This window comes from Atractosteus spatula, chromosome 7, assembly GCF_055471065.1.
Source record: "Atractosteus spatula isolate fAtrSpa1 chromosome 7, fAtrSpa1.hap1, whole genome shotgun sequence".
Lineage (NCBI taxonomy): Eukaryota > Metazoa > Chordata > Actinopteri > Semionotiformes > Lepisosteidae > Atractosteus > Atractosteus spatula.
In genome coordinates this window covers 40,173,854-40,199,597 of record NC_142712.1, presented here as the reverse complement: position 1 = coordinate 40,199,597, position 25,744 = coordinate 40,173,854, and the positions used below count along the sequence as shown (strand labels likewise).

The 25,744-nt window shown below is 41.3% G+C and overlaps 1 protein-coding gene across 3 annotated transcripts; it reads right to left on the bottom strand.

The window, feature by feature from the left end:
- Positions 1 to 876: 876 nt before the first annotated feature.
- slc45a3 (solute carrier family 45 member 3) lies at positions 877 to 18,744 on the bottom strand. 3 transcript variants are annotated; one of them, XM_088921903.1, is made up of 6 exons: positions 18,301 to 18,744; positions 13,011 to 13,084; positions 7,662 to 8,117; positions 6,081 to 6,881; positions 5,197 to 5,462; positions 877 to 4,949 (listed from the first exon to the last, which is right to left on the bottom strand). In XM_088921903.1, exons 3-6 carry the CDS (start codon positions 7,828 to 7,830, stop codon positions 4,518 to 4,520), a joined length of 1,668 nt encoding a protein of 555 aa, XP_088778029.1. In that variant the 5' UTR covers positions 7,831 to 8,117; positions 13,011 to 13,084; positions 18,301 to 18,744; the 3' UTR covers positions 877 to 4,517. The 3 variants fall into 3 exon arrangements, with proteins under 3 accessions (XP_088778029.1, XP_088778028.1, XP_088778030.1); XM_088921902.1 differs by lacking the exon at positions 13,011 to 13,084; XM_088921904.1 differs by lacking the exon at positions 18,301 to 18,744 and having other exon boundaries at positions 13,011 to 13,168.
- Positions 18,745 to 25,744: the final 7,000 nt, after the last annotated feature.

Below are 25,744 nucleotides of genomic sequence, written 5' to 3'. Positions count from 1 at the left end.
GTTGTTCTCTCATGCTGTGCATTATTGATTTAACACACATTATCAACCAACACAACTAAACACGCAATGCTTGACATTTCATTACCTAACACATTTCTAGTAAGATTAAATCGATATACATCTGTTTTTAGATATTAGAATTGATCAGACGAAACGCTGCGGTGACATGGTACTTTGATGTATAAACCCTGGAAGTAATCTGCTTCTATGGCTCCCTCTGCTGGTTATTTGTTAGAAAACTACGCTGTTGTGTTTAAAGTGCTTCAATGCCAATGGCACTTTGTACTATCATTTCAGGTCAGGTACTGTATGTCTTACAAACGAACTAATTGGGCAGAAGAGTGATTAAGTTCTTAAATACAATTAATTAAAATAAAAAATTCACGCTTTAGTAGTTGAAACATTGCCCTGAGTATTTTTTAAATAATCAACATTAAAATAATTGAGTTACTTTCCGTTTCTTGCTATGGCAATTTATTTTAGCTTAAACTTTTATAGCAGGTGGGGAGAATTAATTTTAGCTTTCTTTTGATTTTAAAACATGATCTTCTGAAATAAAATGGGTAAAAAATATAAACTTACCTGTTTTTATTTATTGGTATAATTTATTTCCAAAACGCAGAAGAAGGAGAACAGAGAACATTTGCTCATTCTTGGAAGAAAAAAAACATAATCAGTTTAGGCTGTCTAGCTTCTAACAGCAGTATAAGAAATACTTTTCTCAGAGCTACTGGGAGTCTTCAATTCTAGAAGGTGCTGTGATTGATTCACTTAAGAGTAATGAATGACCGGTGGAATGGGCCGCTGTCAACATTCCCTTTCTTGATCGTCTATCAATATTCAATCATTTTTAAAAGAAAAGGAAAAAAAGAATTTCATTAAGTAACAAACCATCATTTAATGTTGATTTTTAATTTTCATTTTGATACAGAGCAGCTTTGAAAGAAGTTTTTAAGTAACACAATTATTACATTATTTGAAAATGCCTTCTGTTCAAGAGCCAACAGATCCTGTTGACTCTGTAGAAAGAAGGAGCAGATGGGTGAATCGGTTCTTTGGCAAAGCTTGAAGAAACCACCAGGACAACCGTCAAATGCATTGTTTCAGTGCAGAATTTGCTCCACTTTTCTACCTACATACAGATTCTAATTTCCCCACTCTAAAAAGAAACTAAAAAATGCACATTAACTCATTTTAAAGTTAAATTTTTTTTTCTATACCCGAACTGTGTCTTGCTACATCTTAAGGTCTGGATCTTAAGGCTCTACTGCCAGTCACAAATTGCAGACTTTGTACTTCAAGGTAGAGTTTCCATATGAATAGAAGAAATACATTTCTGGCCAATAAAATCTCAACCATTAAGTACTGGTTTTGTCAATTGCAGTCTAAGGTTGGTTAGAAGTTTGACTTAATATGAACAAGGTTACTCTGTGAGAATGGAAAAGACCTAGCTCTGTAGCAATTGTTGAATTTTGCACAGTTTATGTACAGTGGAACAGTCCAAAAACAGGATCTAAATTCTCTTTGAGAAATACAAATGAACTATACTTAAATGTGGCCTTTCCCCTAAATCCAGATCCATCAATTCTCAATATAAAACCACATAGGGTGGTGTAAACCAGAGGTTACAGGAAACACGGTCATGTTTCTTAATTACTTTAGCCAATAAATATGTCTAAAATTTAAATATTGAAATTCCCCTCCAAGATTGTGGTTTCTGGGCAGGTAGATAACACATTTATAAAGAGCAAGCATAGTTTTAATCACATAAGGACAAAGAAAGAGATGCACAGCTCATTTATGAACCAAGAAAAATAATCTATGTCCCATTATAGTTTTCTCTGCACAATGGAAAATGTAGCTGCTAGCTAGATCGTTTATCTTTGTGTTTCACAGCAACTTTAACAAAACAAGTACAAGAAATCAAGTACAAAGATTATTTATCACTAGAAAAGAGCTGGATGATGACGTCCATTTCAATAGCAGAAGCACAGATTCGCAGAAGCAGGACAGAACGACTCATCATGGTAACATCAGCAAAGCCCATTTGTTCTTACAGTACATTTCAGAACAGGTGCTTCATAAGAAAGTGAATTACTTCATCATCAGAGTATTTCCCCTTTATAATTGAAAATGGTAGGTCGGTCTGGTTATATCTGGCTTAACCAGCTAAGGATGCTACCTCACACAGTTTGTTTCATTATCAAAGCCAAAAGACTTCCAAAGCAAACATGTCAGAGATACTGCTTTGGGTTAGTGACAGAATTGCCTTCCTAAGAATTCAGAATTTCTCAGTTCCTGCAGCCCAACATCACATTCAATTCAAGCATTTGATAAAAAATATCTTCTGAAGTTAAAGGTTTTTCTTGGATGCCTTAGAGGTATACTGAATCTCTCTCTCTCTCTCTCTCTCTCTCTCTCTCTCTCTCTCTATCTTTCTTTTCAATGACGTCTTAGCTATACAATAATTTTATTAAGTATTTAATAAATAATGTATTCATTTTCTCAGAAATATATAGAAAAGATATCTTAAAACTGAGTGAAATATTCCCTTAAAAATAATATAAAATAAATATCCCATTTTCACCCTTATATACAAATACAATTTCCCACTATCCAAGTTGTAAAGTACCTATAATCAAAGTTGCAAACTAAGACTGAATACATTGTGATCTTGACAGGATGATCTGTTCATCCCATTTGACATTTGAAATGCACATTCATCCTTCATGCATGTACTGTAATACCTTGTTGCTATGTGGTTTTGTAACACAATTCCATCTACCAACAAACATTAATATATAGTTCTTATTTTCCTTTTTTAAATATGTTAACATTAGATTTTAAATATATCCCTTCTTTAATCATAGTACTTGACCAGTCTAATTATTACAATAGCAGACATAAGTATTTATATGTGCTAAAAATCTACAAACTTCTACAGACATTTTCTTCATACCCTGTGTCTTAGATTAGAGATTTAATAGAATTCTCAGACTGCTACTTACTAGGTGTCTGATTTGGTCAAACAATTACAGTTAAACATCAGAAGGAGTGTCTATACCTGTGCCTGTAACTGCATAAAATGCACAGAGGGTTACTAACAGAGCTGTGTAACAAAGTAAAATACCTGTTTGTCAAAGTGCATTCTATTTTAATAACCCCCAGAATCATGTCACACAGCCTATGCCTTGAGCATTCCTGTCCAGTGCATTTGGTAACAATAAATAGCCTTCATTAGTGACAAACTAGTATTGACAGGAGTGTCTGGCATGTCACATACAGGTCATTAAGTCCTGTATTCAGGTCCATATATCAAAAAGCAACACTGTAACATACATATATATATACTTTAACATATGCACACACATACACTCACACACAAAAAGAGCACTGAAGAATAATACCTCCCAGGAAAATGATATTAGGCTATTTACTGAAATGTTGCTGACAGAAGTTTTTCTGGTCCTGGGTGATACAAAGTCAAATGCTGAAAAAAGTCGATGCCATTGGTGGTCGCCAAGTGTAGAAACAGAGTCACAGTCCTGCCCGGTCCCTAGATTATCCTTAACCTAGCTGATGAACATCATGAACAAAGCAGCACAGTAAATGGGTCAGGCAATTAGTTCAATGAAAGACACCTGTAAACCTCTAAATTCATTGGATCAGCTGACTCTATTTTCCCTCATTGCTCCCCAGCTGCATTCACTGTCAAATCCACTGCTCCGGTCTCCTTCAAACACTGCCTGGGGAAGTCTCGAATCAACCAAACCAAATAGTTGGCAATATTTCTGGTTTCTTTGCACATTCTTAAAGAGAGCTAGAGACTTGCAGAGATGCGGTTTTCATTAACCTATTTTATACACACCCTGTATTCATTGCTATTAGGTAATAATTTCTCAGAAGTTTTTTTTACAATCCCTGCATTATGATGTTTAATTGCTTTAACATGGTTAAGTTGAATATTAAATGGTTTTCAGAAAATGAATGTGCAATGTGCACATGAATGAGGAATGACATTGTATTACTGTGTATAACCATGTTCTTTTTTTCTTCCCATTTGCACATAGAAATAATCAAATTATTTCAATCTCTTTAGGCACTTCTTCATAAGGAACCCTGAGTTTCACTCATTGCACTCACAGATTTGCGTGTAGAGTCTGCAAACTGACATAAACTGAGTAGCAGAGGAAAGATGCTTCAGCTCTGCTCAAAATAAGGGGCGTTCCCCCAGCCTTGGGCTTCACATCTGACTCTATTCCACGATATCCAATACAAAATCTAGATTTACACATATTCACATTGTGAACAGCTACAGTCTTGAAAACTCACAAACACCCCAAAAAATCAGGTTAACCTGCATAGCAGTTCAAAGTCCCCAGAGAGTGTCCCTTAGTGATTCAGGGGGACTCCCCTGTGACTCTGTCCCTGCTATTGCTGCAGCGATCTGCTCAGTTAACAGGCCTGTTGACACAGCTCAGGCATGGTCCTGGTCCTGTTCCAGCTAGCCGCCTTCATCACTCCAGATCGCTCCTGTCGAAGATCACTTTGGTAGAGAAGTAAACAGCAACTAACCCAACAGCTGAGGCACAGCCCATGTAGGCGGAGATGCAGTGTGTGAACTGGACCACGGTGCCCAAGAAGAGAGAGGGCACCACCTGGGAGAGCAGGAAGGCACTATCCAGGATGGCCAGGTCCAAACACATCCCCCGACCAGCAGGAGCCGGTGTGCTGGGGCAGGGGGGAGCCTCAGCAGGCACAGAGACATACCGGCCAAAAGCAGAGGCAGGAAGGCCTGGTTCTGAAGGGCCCAGCCCTGGCATCCCACATGGGTGGCCATTGCTGTAGTGCGGTTTCAGGGTCACAGAGTGCCTGCTGAGTGGTACCCCAAACTTCTCTGTTTTGTCAGGGGCTGCCACGCCTCTTACTTTCGTCCAGGAAAAAAATAGCTGAAAAGTGAAATATATGAAGAACTATATTATAATTATGAAGACATTGGGTTTCCATTACCCTCTCATTAGCAAGCACTGCACATGTGTTTTGGTAGCTCTTTATAGAGATTAATAGTGCAGTGCCTGTGTGACGAGACACACTTTCATGGACATTACTTTTCCCTCCAGGAGCACAGTAAATATTAGTCACTCTTAAGGTGTCTGCTAAGTAATAACCGGAGGAGAGAGCTGTTGAAACACTCACCTGTTTGTCTTTGTGGTAGAGGGAGGTGAGGGTGTAGGGGAGGATCTGCAGGGTGCAGAAGGTGTACCCGGTGACGCCCGCCATGGCGGTGACGGTGACCACGCTGTGAGAGAGGCACGTTGCCAGCGTGGCCAGGACCAGGAGCACCACGCTGCTCACATAGACAGCCCGCCGCCCCAGCCGGGCCACCAGCTTGCCCATGAACAAGGAGCAGACCGTGGAGGTGGCACACTGCAGGAACAGCCCCAGGCTGCCCATTCGCACGCCTGCAACACACACGGGCACAGAAGCGGTGGCAGGCTGCTGAGGACATGTTAAAGCGTGACGCCCAAAGATCAGGCCACTGCTGATCAGTTCTGAAACTCCAGACTTCCTGTCAAGCCATGTCTGTGAAATGATTGCAGGCAGAATCTTTGGCTGTGGTTCTTCAAGTGTTGTTGTGCAATTTGCAATTGTGCAGTGCCTAATATAATAATTAATAACTAATAGCATTAAATAGCTCTCTTAATCCCAAAGTGCTTTGTAGGTGGTGGAGCTTTTTAGTCTCTGGCCTTACGTACGGGGCTCTGGGATCTTTAATGATGAAATAGTCAGGTCCTCAATTTAACATCTCATTCAAAGGACAGCCTCTCCTTCAGTATAGTCTCCTTCAGTAGAGTGTAGTTTAATTTAATTTTGAAAAAATGGCCCAGAGGGAAGAGTGCCATCAACCAGTCCACCAGAGTTTTTTGCTTTAAAAGACTCCTGTTATGTTCAGAGTCCTGCTTATCTCAGCCTCTCACCTGTTGACTGCTGCACTGTCCTATTTCTCTGCAATCCACTAATTGCATTCCCCCCCTGGGCCACACACTAGCAGACCCTGAGCAGGCAGGAGCTAACCTTACCTTCGTCATAGCGCAGCCTCTCCGCACTGCCAGGCTGGGCGCTGGGCACCCCCTTGTAGATCCCCTCCCCGACGAAGTCCGTGTAGAAGAGGATGAAGGTCATGAGTGCCATCCAGCTGCACAGCTCAGCCACAAAGAGCCGCTTGATGACACTGGGCACTCGCTGGCACAGCCGGTACAGCCGGGGCAGCAGGGTGCAGCAGCCCCCCAGGACAGAAGTCAGGTGGTGGAGGCGGAAGAGGGGCAGCCACGGGCTGTAGCAGCAACGCCGGGCAGGGCTCCCTTCCCTGACTGAAGCCTCGCCACGGAAAACGTCCTCTGAGATGAAGATGGTGCCCAGCACGCAGGCAAGGAAGATGGGTGTGAGCAGGGTGAAGGTGAAGACCTCCTGCCTGTCCAGGTACGATGCCAAGGGCCCTGCGTTCCAGTTGATGGCTGGCAGGAGGTAACCGATGCAGCCGCCCAGGCTGATCATGAGTGAGTAGACCGAGAAGGCCCGCCGGTTCTCCTCCTCCTCCGGAAAGAGGTCGGAGACCAGGGCTTCCAGGGGCGTGAAGCAGACCTGGCCGCAGAACTCCAGCAGGCCGATCCCCACGATCAGGAGCCCCACCTCCAGGCCCTGGCTGTGCAGGGACAGGAGGCTGGCCAGCCGCGACGCTTGGGGGATGAAGATCAGGCTGACCAGGACCCCCAGGCACAGGGCCCAGATAAACGGCCGTCTTCGGCCATAGCGCCCCGTCCATTGGTCACTGGCTGAGCCAATCAGTGGCATGAACACCAGCCCCAGCACTGGACCCAGTCCTGCCAATGCAAAGAAACAATGGAGAAGGAAATTTGTTTGCCTGGGCTCCTGTACAATACTTTCTCTAAATTTTTCTCCAAGCTTTACTTCAGTTCCACACTGAAACATTTCTGGATTCATATGCAATTCACATTTATCCCTAACAGAAGGAGAAGGGCAATCCATATTACTCAAGAACCTTGTGCTTTTCCATCAAAATGCAATAAAATGCAGACTGCCAGAAGCTAAGTGGTCTGTTCTTCTTTATTACACTTTTCACACTTTTCTCTTTGTTTCTGCAACAGAGAAGAATGCAAGAGTTAAATCTCTTTCGTACTCCTTTACCTCTGTAGGCAAGCTTTCTACTCTGTAAGTTAATGAATTAAATGGGAAGGGCAGGGGCAGGGTAAAGCAGTTTCTTCCCCTTCAAAACCTTAGGGAAGGGGTGTCCTACTCCAGACCCTAGGGTCCAGAACCTGGCCTGGTCTTCTAGGTCTCTCCATCTTCCTATTGGTCATGAAGAATAGATGACATAGTCTAGGCAAACCTCGACTTCCACCTGACCAAGAGCTGTTTATAACTGAAGGGGATATTAAACTCACCTGGGCCTCAGGCTTCCTGGTCCCAATGAAAGTGGAAAACCTCTTCCATTAGGTGCTACACTGTACACGACATCCACACATTGTGCCTCCCTTTTGACTGCACACTAAGCTCAACAATGGGACATCAAGAACTGCAAACCTGAAGCAAACCATGCTTAGGGCCCGTTCTTGCTCAATCGGAACCCCCCCCAAGCTCACCTAGGACCATGGTCATGAAGCGCTCCTCAACCCCTGCCTCCAGCAGGAGTGGGGGTACATAGGTGGTCCCTGCCGCCATACAGATCTCCAGCCCGCAGGCCAGCGCGTTGACCAGGAGCAGCTGAACCATTCGGCTCCGCATGACCACAGACGTCAGCTTCACAGACATCTCGCTGCACCACTCACGGGCGCCCAGTCAGTAGTCCTTGTGGTGAGTTTCAGCAGCCCCAGGCAATAATGACTTGTCAACCTGGGATACTTATTTCCCATTTTCTTTTTTTCCCCCACCAAAGTGTCTCGATCCATCAAGTCCTGTCTAGTGCGGGCCACCTGCTTAGCTTGCTGGGAAGCCCATCGTTGATTGTTGCCTTCAGGAACCAGGTTATCTCTCCCAGCAGTCTTCACGTTGTCATTTTTCTGGCTCTGCGGGTTGTTTTCATTCCAGAAGCAGGTGGCCTAAAGCAAAACAAGGCAAAATAAAGCATTATGAAAATTAAATCAGAGCAATACAATTGGCAGAGATTCATTTGGAATGATGAGAAGGTCCTTTTGCAAAAAGGGAAAAAAAAAGGATGTCATTTTTGGCAGTACGTTTCACTCATTTTTTCAAGTTCCCCCCCTTAAAAAAAAAGCAGAAGAGCAGCAACGCCACACCCTGTCACTGTCTATGAAAGACAAGGAGAGCCTGTCGTCCAGCCCACGCAAGCTCCAGTTTCAGTTCTTGGTGACACGCTGACACAGCAGGCTAGAACATGGGTAATCAGTTCCAAATAGCCAGTGGAATTTCAGAAGAACATCCTGTCTGTGCTCTCCATACACTTCTGAGGAAGTCATTCATCATCATGTGAAGCTCTTTGCGATCCTTTGGGATGAAAAGCACTGTATAAAGCATGGAAATCTTACTGTTGTTGTTTTCGTAGTAATAGTAATAACAGAACTGTTAAAAAACGAATACTGTGCTCCCTGCCATATTTATGATTAAGGAATTTTGAAAGCATATTCTACCAATATTCCAGAAAGATTAAGATTAAAATTATGAAGAATGTGCTACCTTTGTGTTCTACTCTGCCATTACCCGTTCTATTTTAGTTGTCACCCTGAAGTGTTTGAGCTTGTCAGGAAAGAAGCCTAATAAAAATCTGACCTTTCTAAAAGTTTCCCTAGTGCAAAAAATCTTCATTGCACAGGCAGAGTTTCCATGGTTGAAGGTCACAGTATAAAGTCCCCGTTTATACCTTTTGAGCTCAATATAAAGATGATTTGTCATATGTGCAATCAAAACGTAATTAAAATCACATAAAACTGTGAAAGACGCCCTGAGGAGATACTACTGCTTTCTCTTATGTCTTTACTCAGCAGCAGAGCCCAGTGGAAGAGCTCCACAACCTCAATGTCATGTCTACACAGTGCGGACGCTGGGTTGTGGCTGTATAGGCATGGGTCTTCAAGAAAGGGTGAAAAACCTCTCTTTGAAGTCTTAGGATCGGAACACAAAGGCCCGCTTCTCTCCTTCAGCTTTTCTTGCACTGAAACCGTTGTGCCCACACAGAGCCTTGCTCACAGCCTATGGATAGAACTTTTAGGAAATGTATTTTTTTTCTTTTAGCACGCAGAGGCTTGAAAGTGCAAAAGGGAACTGAGTCAGTTTGCTCCACAACAAAAGGTTTTCAGGGCAGCTGCCAAAATTTTGGCTGCACCAAACAGTCATTTATAAGAAGCTGCTTCTGTGTCGATCTCCAGCCCAGCAGCACTGGGCACAAACCATATTCTCCCACCCATCCCCCTGAGAAGGCGAATACAAATATCCATTCACAACATGTGTGCAAAAAAAGATCTTGAATCCTGAGAACTTGTCATTTTACAACTACAACAGGTACAATTTTCTGCAGCACTCTGTAAAAATGATCTCAAGACGCTCTAGTAATAAAAGCAAGTCAGTTAGACTAAGGTATTTAAATTTCAAAAGCTAGATGAAACAAATCACTTTTTTATGTAAAAAAATGCTGTATGTCTAAAGCATTAACACCTAGGTATATTTACACATCATTAATACAAGTAAAAAATTAAAGGAAAAATTCCAAATGACTGAGGATCTCTGAAAGACTTAGGACAGTCATCTTACAGATCTGACAGCACCATTGCTTGTACCCTGTAGAGCCCAGATTTGGGATTGTTCCTGGTTTGGAAGTCTGTGACAATCTCAGAATACACACTCTGTTTGAACTGAAACGACAATGTCGTGGATGGAAATTACCAGATATCTTCACTGTAGATTTACACAGCAATCGAAAGGCTACTGAAATCCAGATTTCCCATGAGACACGTATTCAGTACCTCTTTCGCAGGAACATCATGACATCAAAAGCCATGAAGCTTCATTGCGGGAGGAGCGGAACAGCGGACGATCAAGCTGTTCAGAGATGGAAGTTGACTGCTTGTCCTACATCTCTGTGAGTGCAGAGGTTCTGTCACATGACAGCTCCTTTCATTAAGAGCAACAAAAATTCCAAAACTGTGAAACATATTAGGGACACAGAAGCAGCAGCTCAAAGCTACCACACAATGAGTCATAGCATCTTCAGCAGTCAGTCTCCTGCCCTGCCTGTTAACATTTTCAAGTTGAACAACTGTCAGGCCTGACTAAAGAAAATTAAGTGAAACCAAAGACTTTCTCATCTGCACTCGGAATGACACCCACTTGAAACCAGGTAATTATGACTCAGCAGACTCTGAGCAGCTTGAATCCTTTTAAGAATTCTTGAGGCCAGTTTTGCAATTGCAAACCCATGTGAAATAACTACATGCAAGACTCTGTAGAAGACATTTCTGCGCCAACTGTTTTCACTCTGCTCATTATGACGTCGGGCAACAAGAAATTGCAAGTGTCATACACACTACTGCCAAAGACATATTTAAAATATGCCGTATGTATTTAATATTCAGAAATATACACAGCACATGTATAAAATGGCAAAATACAAAATATGTATTTTAAAAATCCTAAAATATAAGGCAAAACAGTTGTGCCTATTGTGAATACTTTTATACACACCAGCTCATTATTATAATGTCTGTACCTTATTTCCAGCCTTTTCACACTGTTTTGCAGACAGTAGAGCCGACAGACTTTTGTTACTAAAGCTGATAGCCAGTATTTGAAGTTGTTGTAACCCATGCAAAGCAGCCCCTCGATGATGAAAGAAGCCAAGAAGAGGGCCAGGTATGTGACAGCAGAGGCACAGCCAGCCTTTTGTTGGCACTGAACTGGAAACACTATCTTTCAATTACTCTAATCAACTTGCTCTTCAGAATGCGGCTGTTGCTATCATAGATCAAAGGTACAAGGGAGGGGGCTCTCAAGAGAAGCCCGTGACTTCGGTGGGGGATCCAACTTTCACTGCTGTCACAAGAGCCGCTCGGGCACAATCGCACAAGGGTTCCCACTTCCTGTTGCGCCCACCCCCATGGTGGTTGGACAATAACTAGGTAAAATGGGTTTGACTTTGGAAAAAATAAATCTCTTTCAAAAACAAATGAATGTGGCACTTTGGTGCCTGTGTGAACGTGACAGAGGAGCCCAATGACAGAACTGGCAGATGAGTGGCTCTGTGTCCACAAATTGAACTGCAAACATCAACTGGTTCAATTCTGGAAGGCGCACAGGGAATCTTCTCCCACAATGCAGCGCAGTAGTTTTATCCTGCATGCCAACAAGGCTCCTGTGTGGAGAACAGTCTCCTGCTGTTTTCAAAAGCCGCACACACCTCACTGTCACTTCTTGTGCGAGGAAACGGGCCGCTCAAGCACCTCAGGGGAAGACAGACGAAGAGACAGGAACCGTGAGCGACAAATCTCAACACCTTGGAATGCAAGATGGCAAACAGGAAGTACAGACGGCCATACGAAAGTGTGCTGACCTGTTACTACAGCAGTCACAAGATGTGTGCAAGGAATGACGAATATTAGGGTGAAGATTGTTTTACGCTTGTCAGCACTAAACCTGCCTGTCAGAGTCACAAAAGAAGATACGCAGACAAGTGACGTAGTCTAGCTTGTTGGCAGAGATTTCAGCATTCCATGGGTTTTAATTGTAGACGTTCTCTGATTGTAAGCAATGTCTAAGTCCTTCGGCGTTAAATCTGGTGGTGGGTGCACTTGGGATATTGCAGATATTTTTCCAGCCACCCCTAATCATTCTCCTTATTTCCCTTGCCTGATTCACGCAGAAAATGTGAAGCAATACGCAGTCATATGATCTTCCTGCATTGGTACGTCCTCTTTTCCATCCTCTTTTGGTGATAACAGTGTTTCAGGGGAAGTTCCTGACTTCTTAAATCCTGAAGTCTACAGTGCAATCTAGACAAATGTATCCTTGTAGCAAAATAGGAACTCCATTATCCTTATTTTATGACTTGTAGAAATGAACACCTAAGTCCCAGGAGTTCCAAACAAGTATGCTGAAACGCTGGTCTCTGTGAGTATTATTAAAATTAATCATCAGGTCAGCTATAAAAACGAAAGTCACTTTTGAAATTTCAGTCTGCTGCATTCTTTGTCTGGAACATTAATATATAATATCCAAATTCACAGTACTTCTAAATTTCATTCATATATTTAAAAACAGAAATTGTTATCCCCAACATGACTCAAAAAGTAACAATGTGAAGTATTGTTAAAATACCAGTAGGCTACACTTATAGATAGATAAGACTTTATTGATCCCGAAGGGAAATTGATGGTATTTGATACGTCTTCCAAGACAATTGACTTTTCACCTATCCTTGCAAGCAGTAGTTGGAATTTCTATTTAATCAACTCATATAAAACTTAGTTTTTTGTACACAGATGTCTGTCAAGTATGGGTAGCTTAACAAATAATACTTATGATGCTAACTTACTGAATAACATCTTTGGAGAGTATATTCTATTGAAACTGAGAACATGCTAGACAGATTTTCTGTTCATTTCTCTATAGGCTGTACAGTAAATACATGGTTGTGTTTGCTTAAACACTCTTCACACCTCTTACTTACACCAGTGATGTACTTACACCTTGAGTACACACACTTACAATTCAGTGAGTCAATTATTTTTCCTCTACATCAAGAGACCCGTACACGTCTTATAGTCAGAACCAGTCTTAAAATGCAACAGGGGTCTCTGATGTAGCTTTAAATGAGTGTGAGGAGGCCCAGCTGTTGCCTCTTTTCCCAGATCCACACAGAATCTGGACGTTGAACTTGGAGGATGTTTCTTGCCTGCCTCTTTTGTGTTTTCTTTCACATCTTTTGTTTGTTTTATGTGCCTTGCTGGATGTCCTGTCTTGTACAGATAAAGGACTTTTCCTACCTTTCCAGGATCCTTTGGATTCCCCCTCCAATGTCGGAGGGCAATCCCGTCTCCTTGCTCTCCGGGGATCGCGGCTGTGGCGGATAACAATTAGTGAATGAGTTCCCAGGGACAGAGGCAAAAGAAGGTGCCTCTCACCACTCCTGCTAAGGGGGCAGGTTCAGAAGCACCTGGGCAAGAGGGGGTGTGGCAATAGATCACAGGAACCAATGGGCAGCCAGCTCTGCAGAGCACCTTGGATCAGGAACTGGTATTTCAACATTCCCTGAGCTGAACCCCTCCCCTTATACAGTTAAGTGGGATGGTGTGCTGAACCACAGATCTATACTCTATTATCTATCTATTCAAATAGTAGTGTAGTATGGCATGTGGCATTTTCATTTCCAGAGGATTTACCAAAGAGCATAACTGAGTGAGATGCTTCACATGCATAGATTATTTTAAGCATCAGGTACATGTTGATAGTTCTTGCTCATCCAGTGCAGTGATGTATTTAATATAACACAGTGCAGTAATAAAGATAAACTAGATAAAAGACGTTCATTTTCAAAAATACCTATAGCAGCTTGTACTGTTAAGCAGATCTTAATCAATTTCCTCATCTGAAGATGTGCCTAAGCCACAGACTGAAACAGGAGCTAAAACTTTAACCCCAAAAAAGTCCTTCAATTCTCTGGAAGTATTTTAAATGAGATTTCTACAACAGACATATTTGAATTAAAACTGTGGAACACGGGGGAAGCTGACTCATATTGTAAGGGTCACTCTAGTGTGTTTAAGAGACTGGGAGCACCTTAAACTTGTTTACTTTTTCTCTGACCCCAAACATTCAAGTCAAATCTGAACCACTACAAAATTAAATACAGTATTTTCAGGGGGGATGCGTCATTGACTGTAGTGCTATACAGGTTTATACAGAGATAAAAAAAGTGTAAAAACAACCACTAACATCTGAATCCATAAGCAAAACAAATGAAAAACATCCTCAAGCAACTTGCAAATAGAATTAATAAACATCTTTATTTTAATGAAGATTTGTTTCCCCATACTTAGACAGAAAGGCACTATGGATTTTACAGGTACAATTCTTATACTAAATTATTTCATATATCAGAAACCTTTGAGGTTCATTGTAACAGATCTGTGCAAGGATGTTCTAAAATTAAAGAAAATCAATATCAGGGGAAAAAGAGATTATCATATTCTCACCAGCAAAGTACCAGCATTGTACTGCCTTGCAATGCATGAATGCATGATATAAAACCATGCTAGTTTGGTAACAGTGGTGTTACCAGGATAAACTACAGTACCAAGCAAAATACAAAGACATGCTGGTGACAAAATCAAGATGGAACAAAAGGTTAAAGATTGATACAGAACAAATAGACACATAGATCTCATAGCACCAAACTAATACTCTAAACTCTCTAAACTACTCTAAACGAATAATAATAATAATAATAATAATAATTGCTTTCACTTATATAACGCTTTTCTGGACACTCCACTCAAAGCGCTTTACAGGTAATGGGGACTCCCCTCCACCACCACCAATGTGCAGCCCCACCTGGATGATGCGACAGCAGCCATAGTGCGCCAGAACACTCACCACACATCAGCTATCAGTGGGGAGGAGAGCAGAGTAATGAAGCCAGTTCATAGATGGGGATTATTAGGAGGCCATGATTGGTAAGGGCCAATGGGAAATTTGGCCAGGATGCCAGGGTTACTACTCTTTTTGAGAAACGCCCTGGGATTTTCAATGACCACAGAGAGTCAGGACCTCGGTTTTACGTCTCATCCGAAGGACGGCGCCTGTTTACAGTATAGTGTCCCCGTCACTATACTGGGGCATTAGGACCCACATGGACCGCAGGGTAAGCGCCCCCTGCTGGCCCCACTAACACCTCTTCCAGCAGCAACCTTAGTTTTTCCCAGGAGGTCTCCTATCCAGGTACTGACCAGGCTCACACCTGCTGAGCTTCAGTGGGCTGCCAGTTGTGAGTTGCAGGGTGATATGGCTGCTGGTTGAAATCTTCTGGGCAGAAGCTCTAATACACAACCAAATAATGAATTACATGAACAAAAAATAATTGTATTCAACTCCATTTAAGTACAGAGTAGAGTCTATAGAATAAATTGAGCTTCAGCTGCTTCTGTTACAGAGTCTCTTATAACAACATTTTAGGTTTCCACACCAGGCACAAGGAAGTCTGATTAACAAATGTTTTTGAAAGAGCCAGGACTTTTTTTTTCTTTCTGATGAGATCTTTTCCCTAACCGTTGAACAATCTATCCTCTGTGATCACATCCTGATAATCTCCCACACTTAATATGTTGTTTTTTACTTTTTACTGTATGAAAAGCTTAGGTTGTGCATTCCCTCACTGCTAACAAATGGTAAATACTCACAACCAAGTGTCATAGCTGCAGCTGCTCAGAGCTTCTGCACCAAGATTGAATTAAAGACATTGGGTATAGCTGGAACAACCCCTAGTGTATCCTTACAGGTGGATAACTGGTAGCTCAATTAAGCACACAAAGTTAGCATTGTGAAATACTGCATGTATGAAAGCAAATACATTAAATATTGCCTGATCACTAAATATTGGGTGCCATGGTATTATAGCATGTAGCACTGAGGCCTCACAGCTTATGGGCCCTGGGCTCATTTCAGGCTGGGGATCCTTTTGTGTGGAGTGTATATGGTTACCTTGTGTAACATAAAAAATAATTTGCCATGTACCTGCTCCAAAAATAAATATACCAGCAACCTTCTAACAGTATTTGGCTTTACTGCACTGCCATTGGCAAAACACTACAAGCACTCAAATGCCTCCCTGATAAAATGACCTTCACACATCTTCATAAAATGTGGGTATTCATCAAGTGTGTCCTTAAACATAAAATCCAAAGATCAGTCATGATTAATTTCTGATTGGTGACTTGATCACAACTGGCTGATCATGATGAACAGTGATAACAGTCTCCTGTGTCCCTGTCCATTTTGACTGGGAGTCCACAGGATCGTCTGCACTCTAGAGATCTGGAGAGGCAGGCCAGGGTGTGACAGTCTGAGCTGAGCTCACTCCTTAAGTGTGCCCACGGCTCTGAGATAATGCTCTTGAGCATTCTCTAAGCGACAGCAATACCAGGATCAAGTGGACAACAGGACGTCCACTAGTCACCAGGCCTTCTTTGTACAAGGTTGAGAGGAATATTCAAAACTTCGCCTCCTTCAGGAATGAGCATACAATCCAACCCAGGGCAGCAGGTAAGACATAAAAGTTATAAAGTGCTAGCATATATAACCAAGGATACATGTTTACCTGTATTTTCTTGTTTGTCAATATAATTTCTTCTGTGTTTACCACGACAACTGGCATAAAGAGTGCCCCTTGACTAACTATATTAATCGAATCAGAGAGAGTCCATCTGTGATATCCTCTGAGTTTCAAAGTGCACCGCGTGATTGTTTAGTCACAACCTGCCAATCAATCAGTCCCCATCTGTTACTGTGTGATTGCTGACGGCCACTCTAGCCCTGATAAAACACGAGAATAATGGGAATCATATCCGGACACAACAGCTGCTGATACTGCGTAACCATGGCGACGTGTGACAGAGCGCTTCCTTTTGGAGGAAAGAAGCAATTTCCACTGGTTGAACAGGTAAAACACTGATAAATATAAACGATAGGATTAAGGTGGCATCTAATTACTGGGAACAACAGCTGTCACCTAGTGCAGAGACGATTAACTATATGGCTCCCTTCTACATATGAAGTACAGTGGACGTCTCATAGAATGATTATTCTTTAAATTTAATGTAATGTAAATAGATTTTCTGTTATTTATTAAGAAGGGACCCGGGATCAACATCAGTCACCAGTCACCTAAAATGCCGTTTGTGTTCCCGTTACCTTTTGCCGGTATTTAAAAAAAATGCAACTTGACACCTTTTGAAGAAAGTACCGAAATAGAGTCAGCAGACTGAAAGCACACATTTTCGCACCTCGACTGAAAACAGAACTGCGCATTTTCCGCTTCGCGGAATCACGGGTTAAATGTACAGCCAGATTACCAAAAAAACTAAAATAGTTTAGCTCTGAATATTTACTCAGCCAAAAAGAGGAACTTGAAAAGTGCTGAGAATTAACCTTTAGCTAGTGCTTTCCCCGTATATATTTTGAATGTATTCATGTTATTTTATGTGTCACCCTGGAGAAGTGCGTCTGTTACGCATATTTTATTTTTACGGTGAATCATCTATAGCTTATGTTTTTGATAGTTCTGAACTCAGTTTTCTTGTGAACTTCAACTGCGTACTTTTTTAACGACAAAACAACTTAAAATTCAGTGTTTATAAACATCCTGTCAGGCCGACGCTGAAAGAGTTCTCACATTTGTGAACGTCAGCGGTAATTGATGAGCAGTACGAGTATGTTTTTCCTGTCGTCTGTGATGTGGCAGTTAAGCATACTTCGACAGGGCGCACGCTTAGACTTCACTGCGAGAACTGGTGTCGTATCCAATCCAGTACTCCCCTAAAGGGTGTCGTATCTAATTGGGGGATACATACAGTACTTCCAAGGGAATAGGGAATTAGAAATGACACAGGTGGTCTAGGTCCCGCGTCGCCACTGTGTGCTTACTAGACGAACCTGAGTACGACATCTCGTCTATAAATTATAGTATAATGACAGCCTAACGGGTCTGTAACTGCGAATGACCGCCTGCACCCCGTTACTCAGTACTGTAACCTCGTACATCTGTGCTGGTGAAAAGAGTCTGTTAACTGAAAAGTTTCTTATTTTCCAACAACGTCGTGTACAACGAAACGTGAATGATGACAATTTTTTTAAATGGCGGAATTAGGTAAAATGAAAGATTGTCGCGATTCACTTTTTTCCCATATAGATGCTCACGAAATGAAATTGCACGGAAATTCTAGATATGTTATAGCTTTAACGGTATTACCTATAAGCATAGTGGTAAAATATAAATATTTTTTCTCAGTTTTAAAAGTTTGGAAGATTTGAAGGTCTTAAAAAGTCCTATACTTGTACCCCAGCTAGAAGCCAATGAGGTATTACAATATTTGCTTCCTAAATTAGTACCAGGATCCCTTTTAAAGAATTTTCATTCGTAATATTCGTTGTGCAAAACAAAATCAAAGTAGTCTATTCAAAAATAAAGAAGCCTGTTAATTTGTCTAAAAGCGCGTCCCATGAGTAAGACATAATATGAGTTATCGCTGTCGTTAAAATACATACATAGCCGAAGCTTACCTTTAACTTGCACGCCTCGTCGCTGTAGTCCTGACTTGGCTCAAGTGTTCGCGTTGTTTACAGAGTTGGTCACATAGCTACTTCTTAAAAAAGTGCCAGGTTACTGTTTAACACAGCTCCTCCCGGCTCTGGAGGAGGAGCAACTGTAGTGTGTGATCTAGGGCTGTAGAGGTAGAAACTGTTAAGAGAATTGTAAAGTTCAATCGATTTTCCTCAGAAAGCTTAGATTTTGCCGCGACCCGGTCACCATTTAGTATCCTGGCCGAAACATCCGAATTTAGGCCAATTCTGAGATGAGGGCGTTTAGCTTTTTAAAATCTCATTTTAAGCTTTGCTTCCAAATTGTGTTTTTAAAAATGCCCTCAGCTACATGATACGGTAAAAGAAAAATGATTCGACACGCACCATTTTCCTAGCATTATCCTCTGCAGGTACAATGTCTTAGAGTGGATGTGGTTTCATGATTTTGAAGAACCATAAAAATGATGAAAGTGGACAAAAGAGGTCAAACCGTGTCTTGTCGCGACTCCACATGGTAAGTATGCCGATCTCTTTTGAAGACAGACCGCCAGGACTTCTTTTTTTCGTCTCGACGGGAAATCAGACTCCTCAGACTATAATTTTGTGGGAGCCCGGTGTCCCAGAAAGGAAAGTAATAACAGTTTTTAAGTGACACAGAGGAAGAGCTGAGGCCAGTACGGTTCGACAGCTCACTGTTTAATTCGCCTTCTGGCTTACAACAACCCCACCGCCCACAGCAATACTACCCAGTACAACGAGCTATAACTGACCCGGCTGTAGCGCGTCTCCCGGACTGGACACTAGCAAATATATGACATATACACACACTGACGAGCCCTCAGACTCACTGAGACACATGCAGACACAACATGAAAATGAGAAGGAGCAGACAACCTCCAGAAACACGTGGTCTGAGAGATTAAGGTCCTTGACTAACTCTGGAAGTGGATCTGAAAGCACCGACTTTGTAATTATGGAAGGGTAGCCCAGACAACATCCTGTTTTATTTTATTTGGTGTGGTGTATTTGTAGGGTTTTAGAGAGCAGGCTCTCATTGCATCTCTTGAAGACACAGCATGCATCTGTTGCTCAATTACAAGCAATGAGTCCACGCCAGTGTTAAATAAAAGTGTATGTATTGTCCATGTGCGAGTACTGCAAAGATCAACTGTCATTGGGACCACAGAGGTGAGAGAACATCAGGGAACTATGATTGAACTATGAAACAAAGGTTTAAAATCTCAGGAAAATCAGGCTATAAAGGAAAGGAACACAGTTTAGGATGAGTAGAATGGGCCAGGATAGGTATGGAGTCAGGTGACAATGTATTGAAAACAGATTAAAGATATTCTGATTGAGGCACCTGCTAGGATTGTCCCAATAAGGAAATTCTAGAATTCCTAAAAGAATGTCCAATATTAACAAGCTGAAAGAACTAAAGCTTTTCAGTAGTGAACCAGGAAAGACTATGAGGGGATCTGCTTCACATGTTCAAACTTCTCAAAAGGCACCACAAAGTCAACCCAGCAGACTTCTTTAGAATCAACAATAAAACACGAACTAGAGGGTAGAAGTGCCCCTTTAAGCAATGTCGTGTCAGTTGGGTACTAACTACTGAATGGGCTAGATGGGCCCAATGGCCTCCTCTCATTTGTTACCTTTATTATGTCCTTACAAACTGGATCCTTATCCTGGGTGTAATCTCACCTTGTGCTCTCTGCTTCTGGGAAAGGGTCCTGCCATCACAACTCTCACACAGAATAAGTGACTTCCTGATAAGGCCAGATGGAAGGATGAAACAAAGATGGAACTCTACTGCTATCATTATAGTACTTGAGAAAGAGCTCAGGAGAGCTGCAATTCGCTGATCCGGTGTTGTGCCTCTAAAACTCCTTAGTTCTGGGTGAGGTGTCATGCTCTGGGAAGAGAGACATTTTTGATTGAGCTTCATCCCAACTTCTGGACAGAAGGAGAATGGGAGACTACTGTTCCAGAACACCTATTGATCTTTCGCAATCACTATGGAGTAAAGAATCTGGATAAGGTCAGTGGCTATTATCAGATTCTTTCAGTCCTTCCTGATTGTTACCTAACGAAAAAGTTTATTTTATATAGTGCCTTTCAAAGCAATCATCTCAAGTGAAGTGGGCAAGACCAGGCCACACAAAACTGCAGGGCATGAAGCAGAGCTGCCGTAACTCACAGTGAAATGGAAATTTCCCTACACACGTGCAGAGAAGTGAGAGTCACAGGTCCACACACGCACACACACACACACACACACACACACACACACACACACAGTCTACTGGCTTGATGTTGACAAAGAGGGTATGGCCTACCTGCCTTTTTCCTTTTTTTTTCTTCTCCAGTTGAACTGTTTTTTTTGGCTGTCAAACAGCTTTTTTTTTCAGGAACAATATCCTCCCCAAGTTGCTTGGAAACAACAGAAAAACAGGACACAAAACAGGCTAGGCTACAACAATCCTGAGGGGTATGGTTAACATACGTAACTGTGCATAAACAATGATACCTGATATTCCTCACTTCAAGTCTTGCTCCTCCTTCAGAGTCAAATATGGGTGTGAAACCGTACTTACAAGTCACACGTGGTCACTGTAGAAAATCTTTACAGCTGTCCTTACCATGCTGCCTGGCAGATGTGTCCTGCTTTTTCTTGACCAGACAGAAGGTCATTCCTTTATTCCTTGTGTAGCAACTGTTCCTCCCAAGACATCACTGCATAAGAGTAATATTGTACAAGATTACAATAAACAAACTAAAAAATCCATATAAGCAGAATCAGAGAGAAAAAAAACAGTGACCAGGTAAGCACAGGTAAGAATAATATTCTTCATTGGTAAATGTGATTTTTTGGAAAATTATACTTTCAGCAAATGGCGTGAACTTCAGGGTTAAAAATTTGATACATAAGAGCCTTCTGTTGCTATGCTCATATCAAAATTGAATGCGTTCAATCCCAGGGAACCAGCAGTGCTGTTCAATCATAGAACAGTCTGTCACATGCTCAGGTGCGTTATATACAGTTTCCTCCATCTATAGTCTTGTAATATAGTTCAGTGCCTATAAGAATTACAGGTACTGAACCATATATCATGTAACTAGAAAAGGTGCCATCTTGTTTTAAAAGCCCTTTGTTCAATTCCTGTCATGTAAAAAGTTTGACATATTCCCATTCCAATTTCAGAATTGAGTTGGAATGGAGAAATTCCTTTTGGGAGTGATCCTAATTCCGAAAATAGAGGCTAAGTGGCCGCTCTCATAAATTAGGATCCTTCCTCAATGGAAATTCATAGGAAGTGTGGAGCATATCCAATTGCATCATTTTGGTGGAGGCAGCTGTCTACCTGAACTAGCAACTGCCACAACATCTTCCCTAAAAGTCTGTGGAGCAAAGGAGGGGAAGGAGAACATCATAATTCGAAATCTTTACCATTCCGCTGAAGTCTGCAGATACCTAAAACTGAAATAATCAGGAGGATGGTTTTTAGAATTGTCTTCCCAATACTTTGGCTTTAGCGAATGCTTGTGGCATCAGTCATCGATTTTTAGAAAATCAAGAAATTAATGGAATAACAAACTTTATTAAATGTTTTCCTCACGTTGGCAAAGACTGGCATGTCTACAGTATATTGATTAATAAGGAACAAGTAATAGGTTTATTCCACAATGAAAAGAGAAGAAAGAAGACACAATGTTTCGGCTGTGGAGTCTTCTTTCTTTTTTCAGCGTGGAATAAACCTATTATTTGTTCCTTTGCAGCCTATGCATGCTGACACAGCTACCCATCTGAACTATATTGATTGATGTCTATTCATATTGGTCCTAACAATTCGGAGGCAAGCCACGAATAGATAAGAACCCGCAGAGACACAAGCTCTCCCAATGCCTTTGCTAGGCTTTTTTAAAAATGTTGTTTCCATTTGTGCACAGATAAACTAAATGCTGAGTTTCCAATTAATTAAACTATTTACCAAACATTGAAAGGTTTACCTTTGGAAACCTCTGAGTTTTCTTGGCAGAATAATACCAGAGGTAGTAGGGAATTGACTGGCTTTGACCTGAGCTCTTCCAGCAAAACAGTGACTCCTGCAAATCCCCAGCTGCCAGCTGTGTGGGCTCATAGTGATGCCACATGTGGCCATTGTAATGTGCCGAAAGATGGATGATGCTGATGGACGCAGGGGCAGTTTGGAGGAGTCTGTCGGTCTCTCTTCATTCTCCCCATGCAGGTACAGGTATCCTCACAGAGAGCTGACTCTGAGGCCTACAGAAAGAACTGGCAGATCAAGAATGGGTGTGTAGAGAATAATAAAAACAAAGTACTGCTTGAAAAGAAGGTTTTGTACTATGTTTGCTCAAGATGTGGCATTTGTCAAAGACCATACTTTAAGCATATTAAGATCACAAGAAACCATCCTTACATCCCTCTTTTCATATGTGCATGCTCATAAGAATGACATTTCTGCACGTAATGTTCACACCTTCTATACAAAGGACTACTGAGAACCAAAAATGGATAATGATATACTGTATGGGAGAAACATCTCTCTTCAAGAACCTTACTTACTGGTTACTGTAAGTTACTTACTGGTTTTAAAATAATGCTAAGTTATCTAATTGCGTGTTAGCGTTTAACTCCTGCAAGGATTTTTTTAAAATATATTTCACTCCTCACAGTGAGATTGAAGATGAGGCTTGATGACTGTGGACACTTCAGCAATCACTGTAATGCCATGGAAACCTTTATGGAGACACCTAGTGACTGTAGAGCAGTATAACAGGGGATTATGGAGCCGGATGCAAACAATTTCTGTTACAGCTGAAGATCGTCACTTTCAAGTTGAGAAAATCCTTAATCTATTTAATAAAAAAGCACTAATTAAAGTTAGAGAAATAGTACACATCCTTCTCTCTCCCACTGGAAATTAAATGTCACTATCATATTCTGAATAGGGTGATATTTTAAAATTAAATCATCATTCTAAGATATAAAGAGGTCAGGAACAGATGTTTTCATAAAGCTAAAGAAGAGATTTGGGAAACGTTATGTTCAGAAGTTGGAATCCTTGAACTCGGACAAACAACTCTTATTGTAGATGGTTTTATAGAATGAAAATAAGACATTGTTATCATTAAGAGTGGGAGTTTTGTTGCAGCTATGGAAGAAAGTTGTATGCATTGCACTGATACTGGACTTCTATTTCAAGGCACATTCCCAACATCTGTGGCAGGGCATGCCTTAACTACCACTGTCACCTGACCTGAATATGTGTTTTATTTTTACTTAGGGGGGGGGGGGGAACCCAAATGGCTTCAGGTTAAACCTGCAGACTTCTGAGGATTTTAATGCAGCAATTGAACAAGAAGTTCATCCAACACACTTGAGAGAATCCCATTACACATTGAGATTATGTGGAAAAATGGTATACATTTTCAGTGGCTGAAGCCTATTTAAATTTCAAACGTGTGTGCTTAAGTTATTAAAATGTTATAAGGATCTGGAAAACAACAGACTCCCTGTTTTTGTAGACCAACACTGTACTGTGATGGGGTTCTCAGGTACAACAAAAATCATGGGAGATTCCTACAAATATAGAAGAGGAAACCCATAAGCTTTTAAGACAATTCCGGAACAAAACCACTGCAGGTTAAGCAGTATAAAAAGTAGGTTGCTTTTATTAGGAGCTGGGAAACCAACAATTCTCATCATCATCACAATAAAGTCCACAGTATGGCCATACCCATCCCCTTGCCCCCCCATGACATGCACAACAGCTCAAAGGTCAAGTTCGCTTCTGATGCTGTTGACAAAAGGCTTGCACCCTTTACAACAGGACTCACAATTTGCACAATAACATTTCCAGCACACATGAATGTTAACTTTTCTTTTTTTTTTAAACTGAACACTACAGCGTTTTCTTTAAAAAAATCTTTCCCATTACAACACACAATGTGTACTATACTCTCCTTTAAAAGCTTTATAAAACTGACCCCCCACGTCTCTGGTCTCACCCCCCACCCACACCCCTTTATCTCCCTTCTGCCACCACCACCCCAAAAAAAATATTTTTTCAGTACATCTGTAGTTCTGTTTTTCTTGGGCAAGGTAAGAGATGTCCCATGAATTAAGATAGCTGCTACACAAAAGAATAAGCACACACATCAACGCACAATATAGGGCATAGATGTTTTTACACTGTAATGTTTTTTTCTTCCATTTGTCAAGCTTGGACATAATCAAAAGCTTTACGACACCTGTGTCCCCATCCACCCTCACAACTTGACAAATATTCTAATTGCTGCTTTCCTTTACACACAACTAATGATTTGATTGAAGTAAAAATATCTAAAATGTTTTAAAGCACCTACTGCATAAGATTAAGCCCCCCCCTCCCCCACCCACCAGAAACTGCAATATTTCCACAAGGGGTAACAGAATAGTACAGCGAATTCAGCTTGCAGCAACTGTTTCTCAGGAAGTTATCATTCATCTCGCCTCCGTTTCAAACTCTTGCTGGTTCTCCAGGAAACACAATGTATCCACTTTGCTAGTTATCTCCTGTATGCTTAGTGCAGTTATCACTCACAGCATGTAGTTTTAGGCTCAGAAGACGAGGCCGACCATTTAAAAAAACAATGGTTCTGCTCGTGAAAGTCTTTAGCTCTACAACACAGAAGAGCAAGAACTTTACAGTTTCCTCCTAGCATTAAAAATAGGCACCACAGATTAAAACATTACAATAAAATAGCTTACATTCTGGTCTCATAAACAGAGCTATGCATGTGACTTGTCCCAGTTTCTTAGCATCTAATACAGGTACGCTCTCAGCCACGGCTTCAGTACAGAAAGACTTCCGTCTCCATTTGCAGGAAGCCACAAGACTGGTTAGCAATGTGAAAAAAAGCATTTTACAATATTTCTGTGATAGTAAGAAGGGGAAAAGGTGACAAAAAGCATTTAGACCTGGCTTCACAGTCCAAAACCTGCAAAAGAGTAGCTTGGCTTACTAAACAGATTTTCTGCACAAATCTCCAGAGCATAAGCAATACAAAAACTGAAAAAACAATATGAAACAAGTCACGCACGACTACCGATAGCTAGGAGCTGCAGCAGTGTCCCCTACAGAAAACCCAGGTAGGACTTTATTTTTAATTAATCACTCGTACACAATTATATGATCTTGCAAATAATTATGTTTTTAAAGTCTAAACTTGGTGGTCGTCACTTCACTCCCTCCCTAGCATAAAGGAACACCCCACAGCTAAAAATTAAAAAACTCTACATTATTAAAGCATTAAAAAAAATAAACCCCCTTGATATGATACTTGGTGGTCACTTTAACGCATGCAATTTAGAAAAGGGGGCACATTCTCATTCCCATCTCAAAATGGGACGCGA

What these genes read in the sequence shown, in the direction of transcription:
- slc45a3 (XM_088921903.1), bottom strand. Translation starts at nt 7,830, where the DNA reads ATGTCTGTGAAGCTGACGTCTGTGGTCATGCGGAGCCGAATGGTTCAG. An exon ending in CTTCATGACCATGGTCCTAG is followed by an intron (nt 6,882 to 7,661) that starts GTGAGCTTGGGG and finishes TTGCATTGGCAG; the next exon opens with GACTGGGTCCAGTGCTGGGG. An exon ending in GAGGCTGCGCTATGACGAAG is followed by an intron (nt 5,463 to 6,080) that starts GTAAGGTTAGCT and finishes TGTGTGTTGCAG; the next exon opens with GCGTGCGAATGGGCAGCCTG.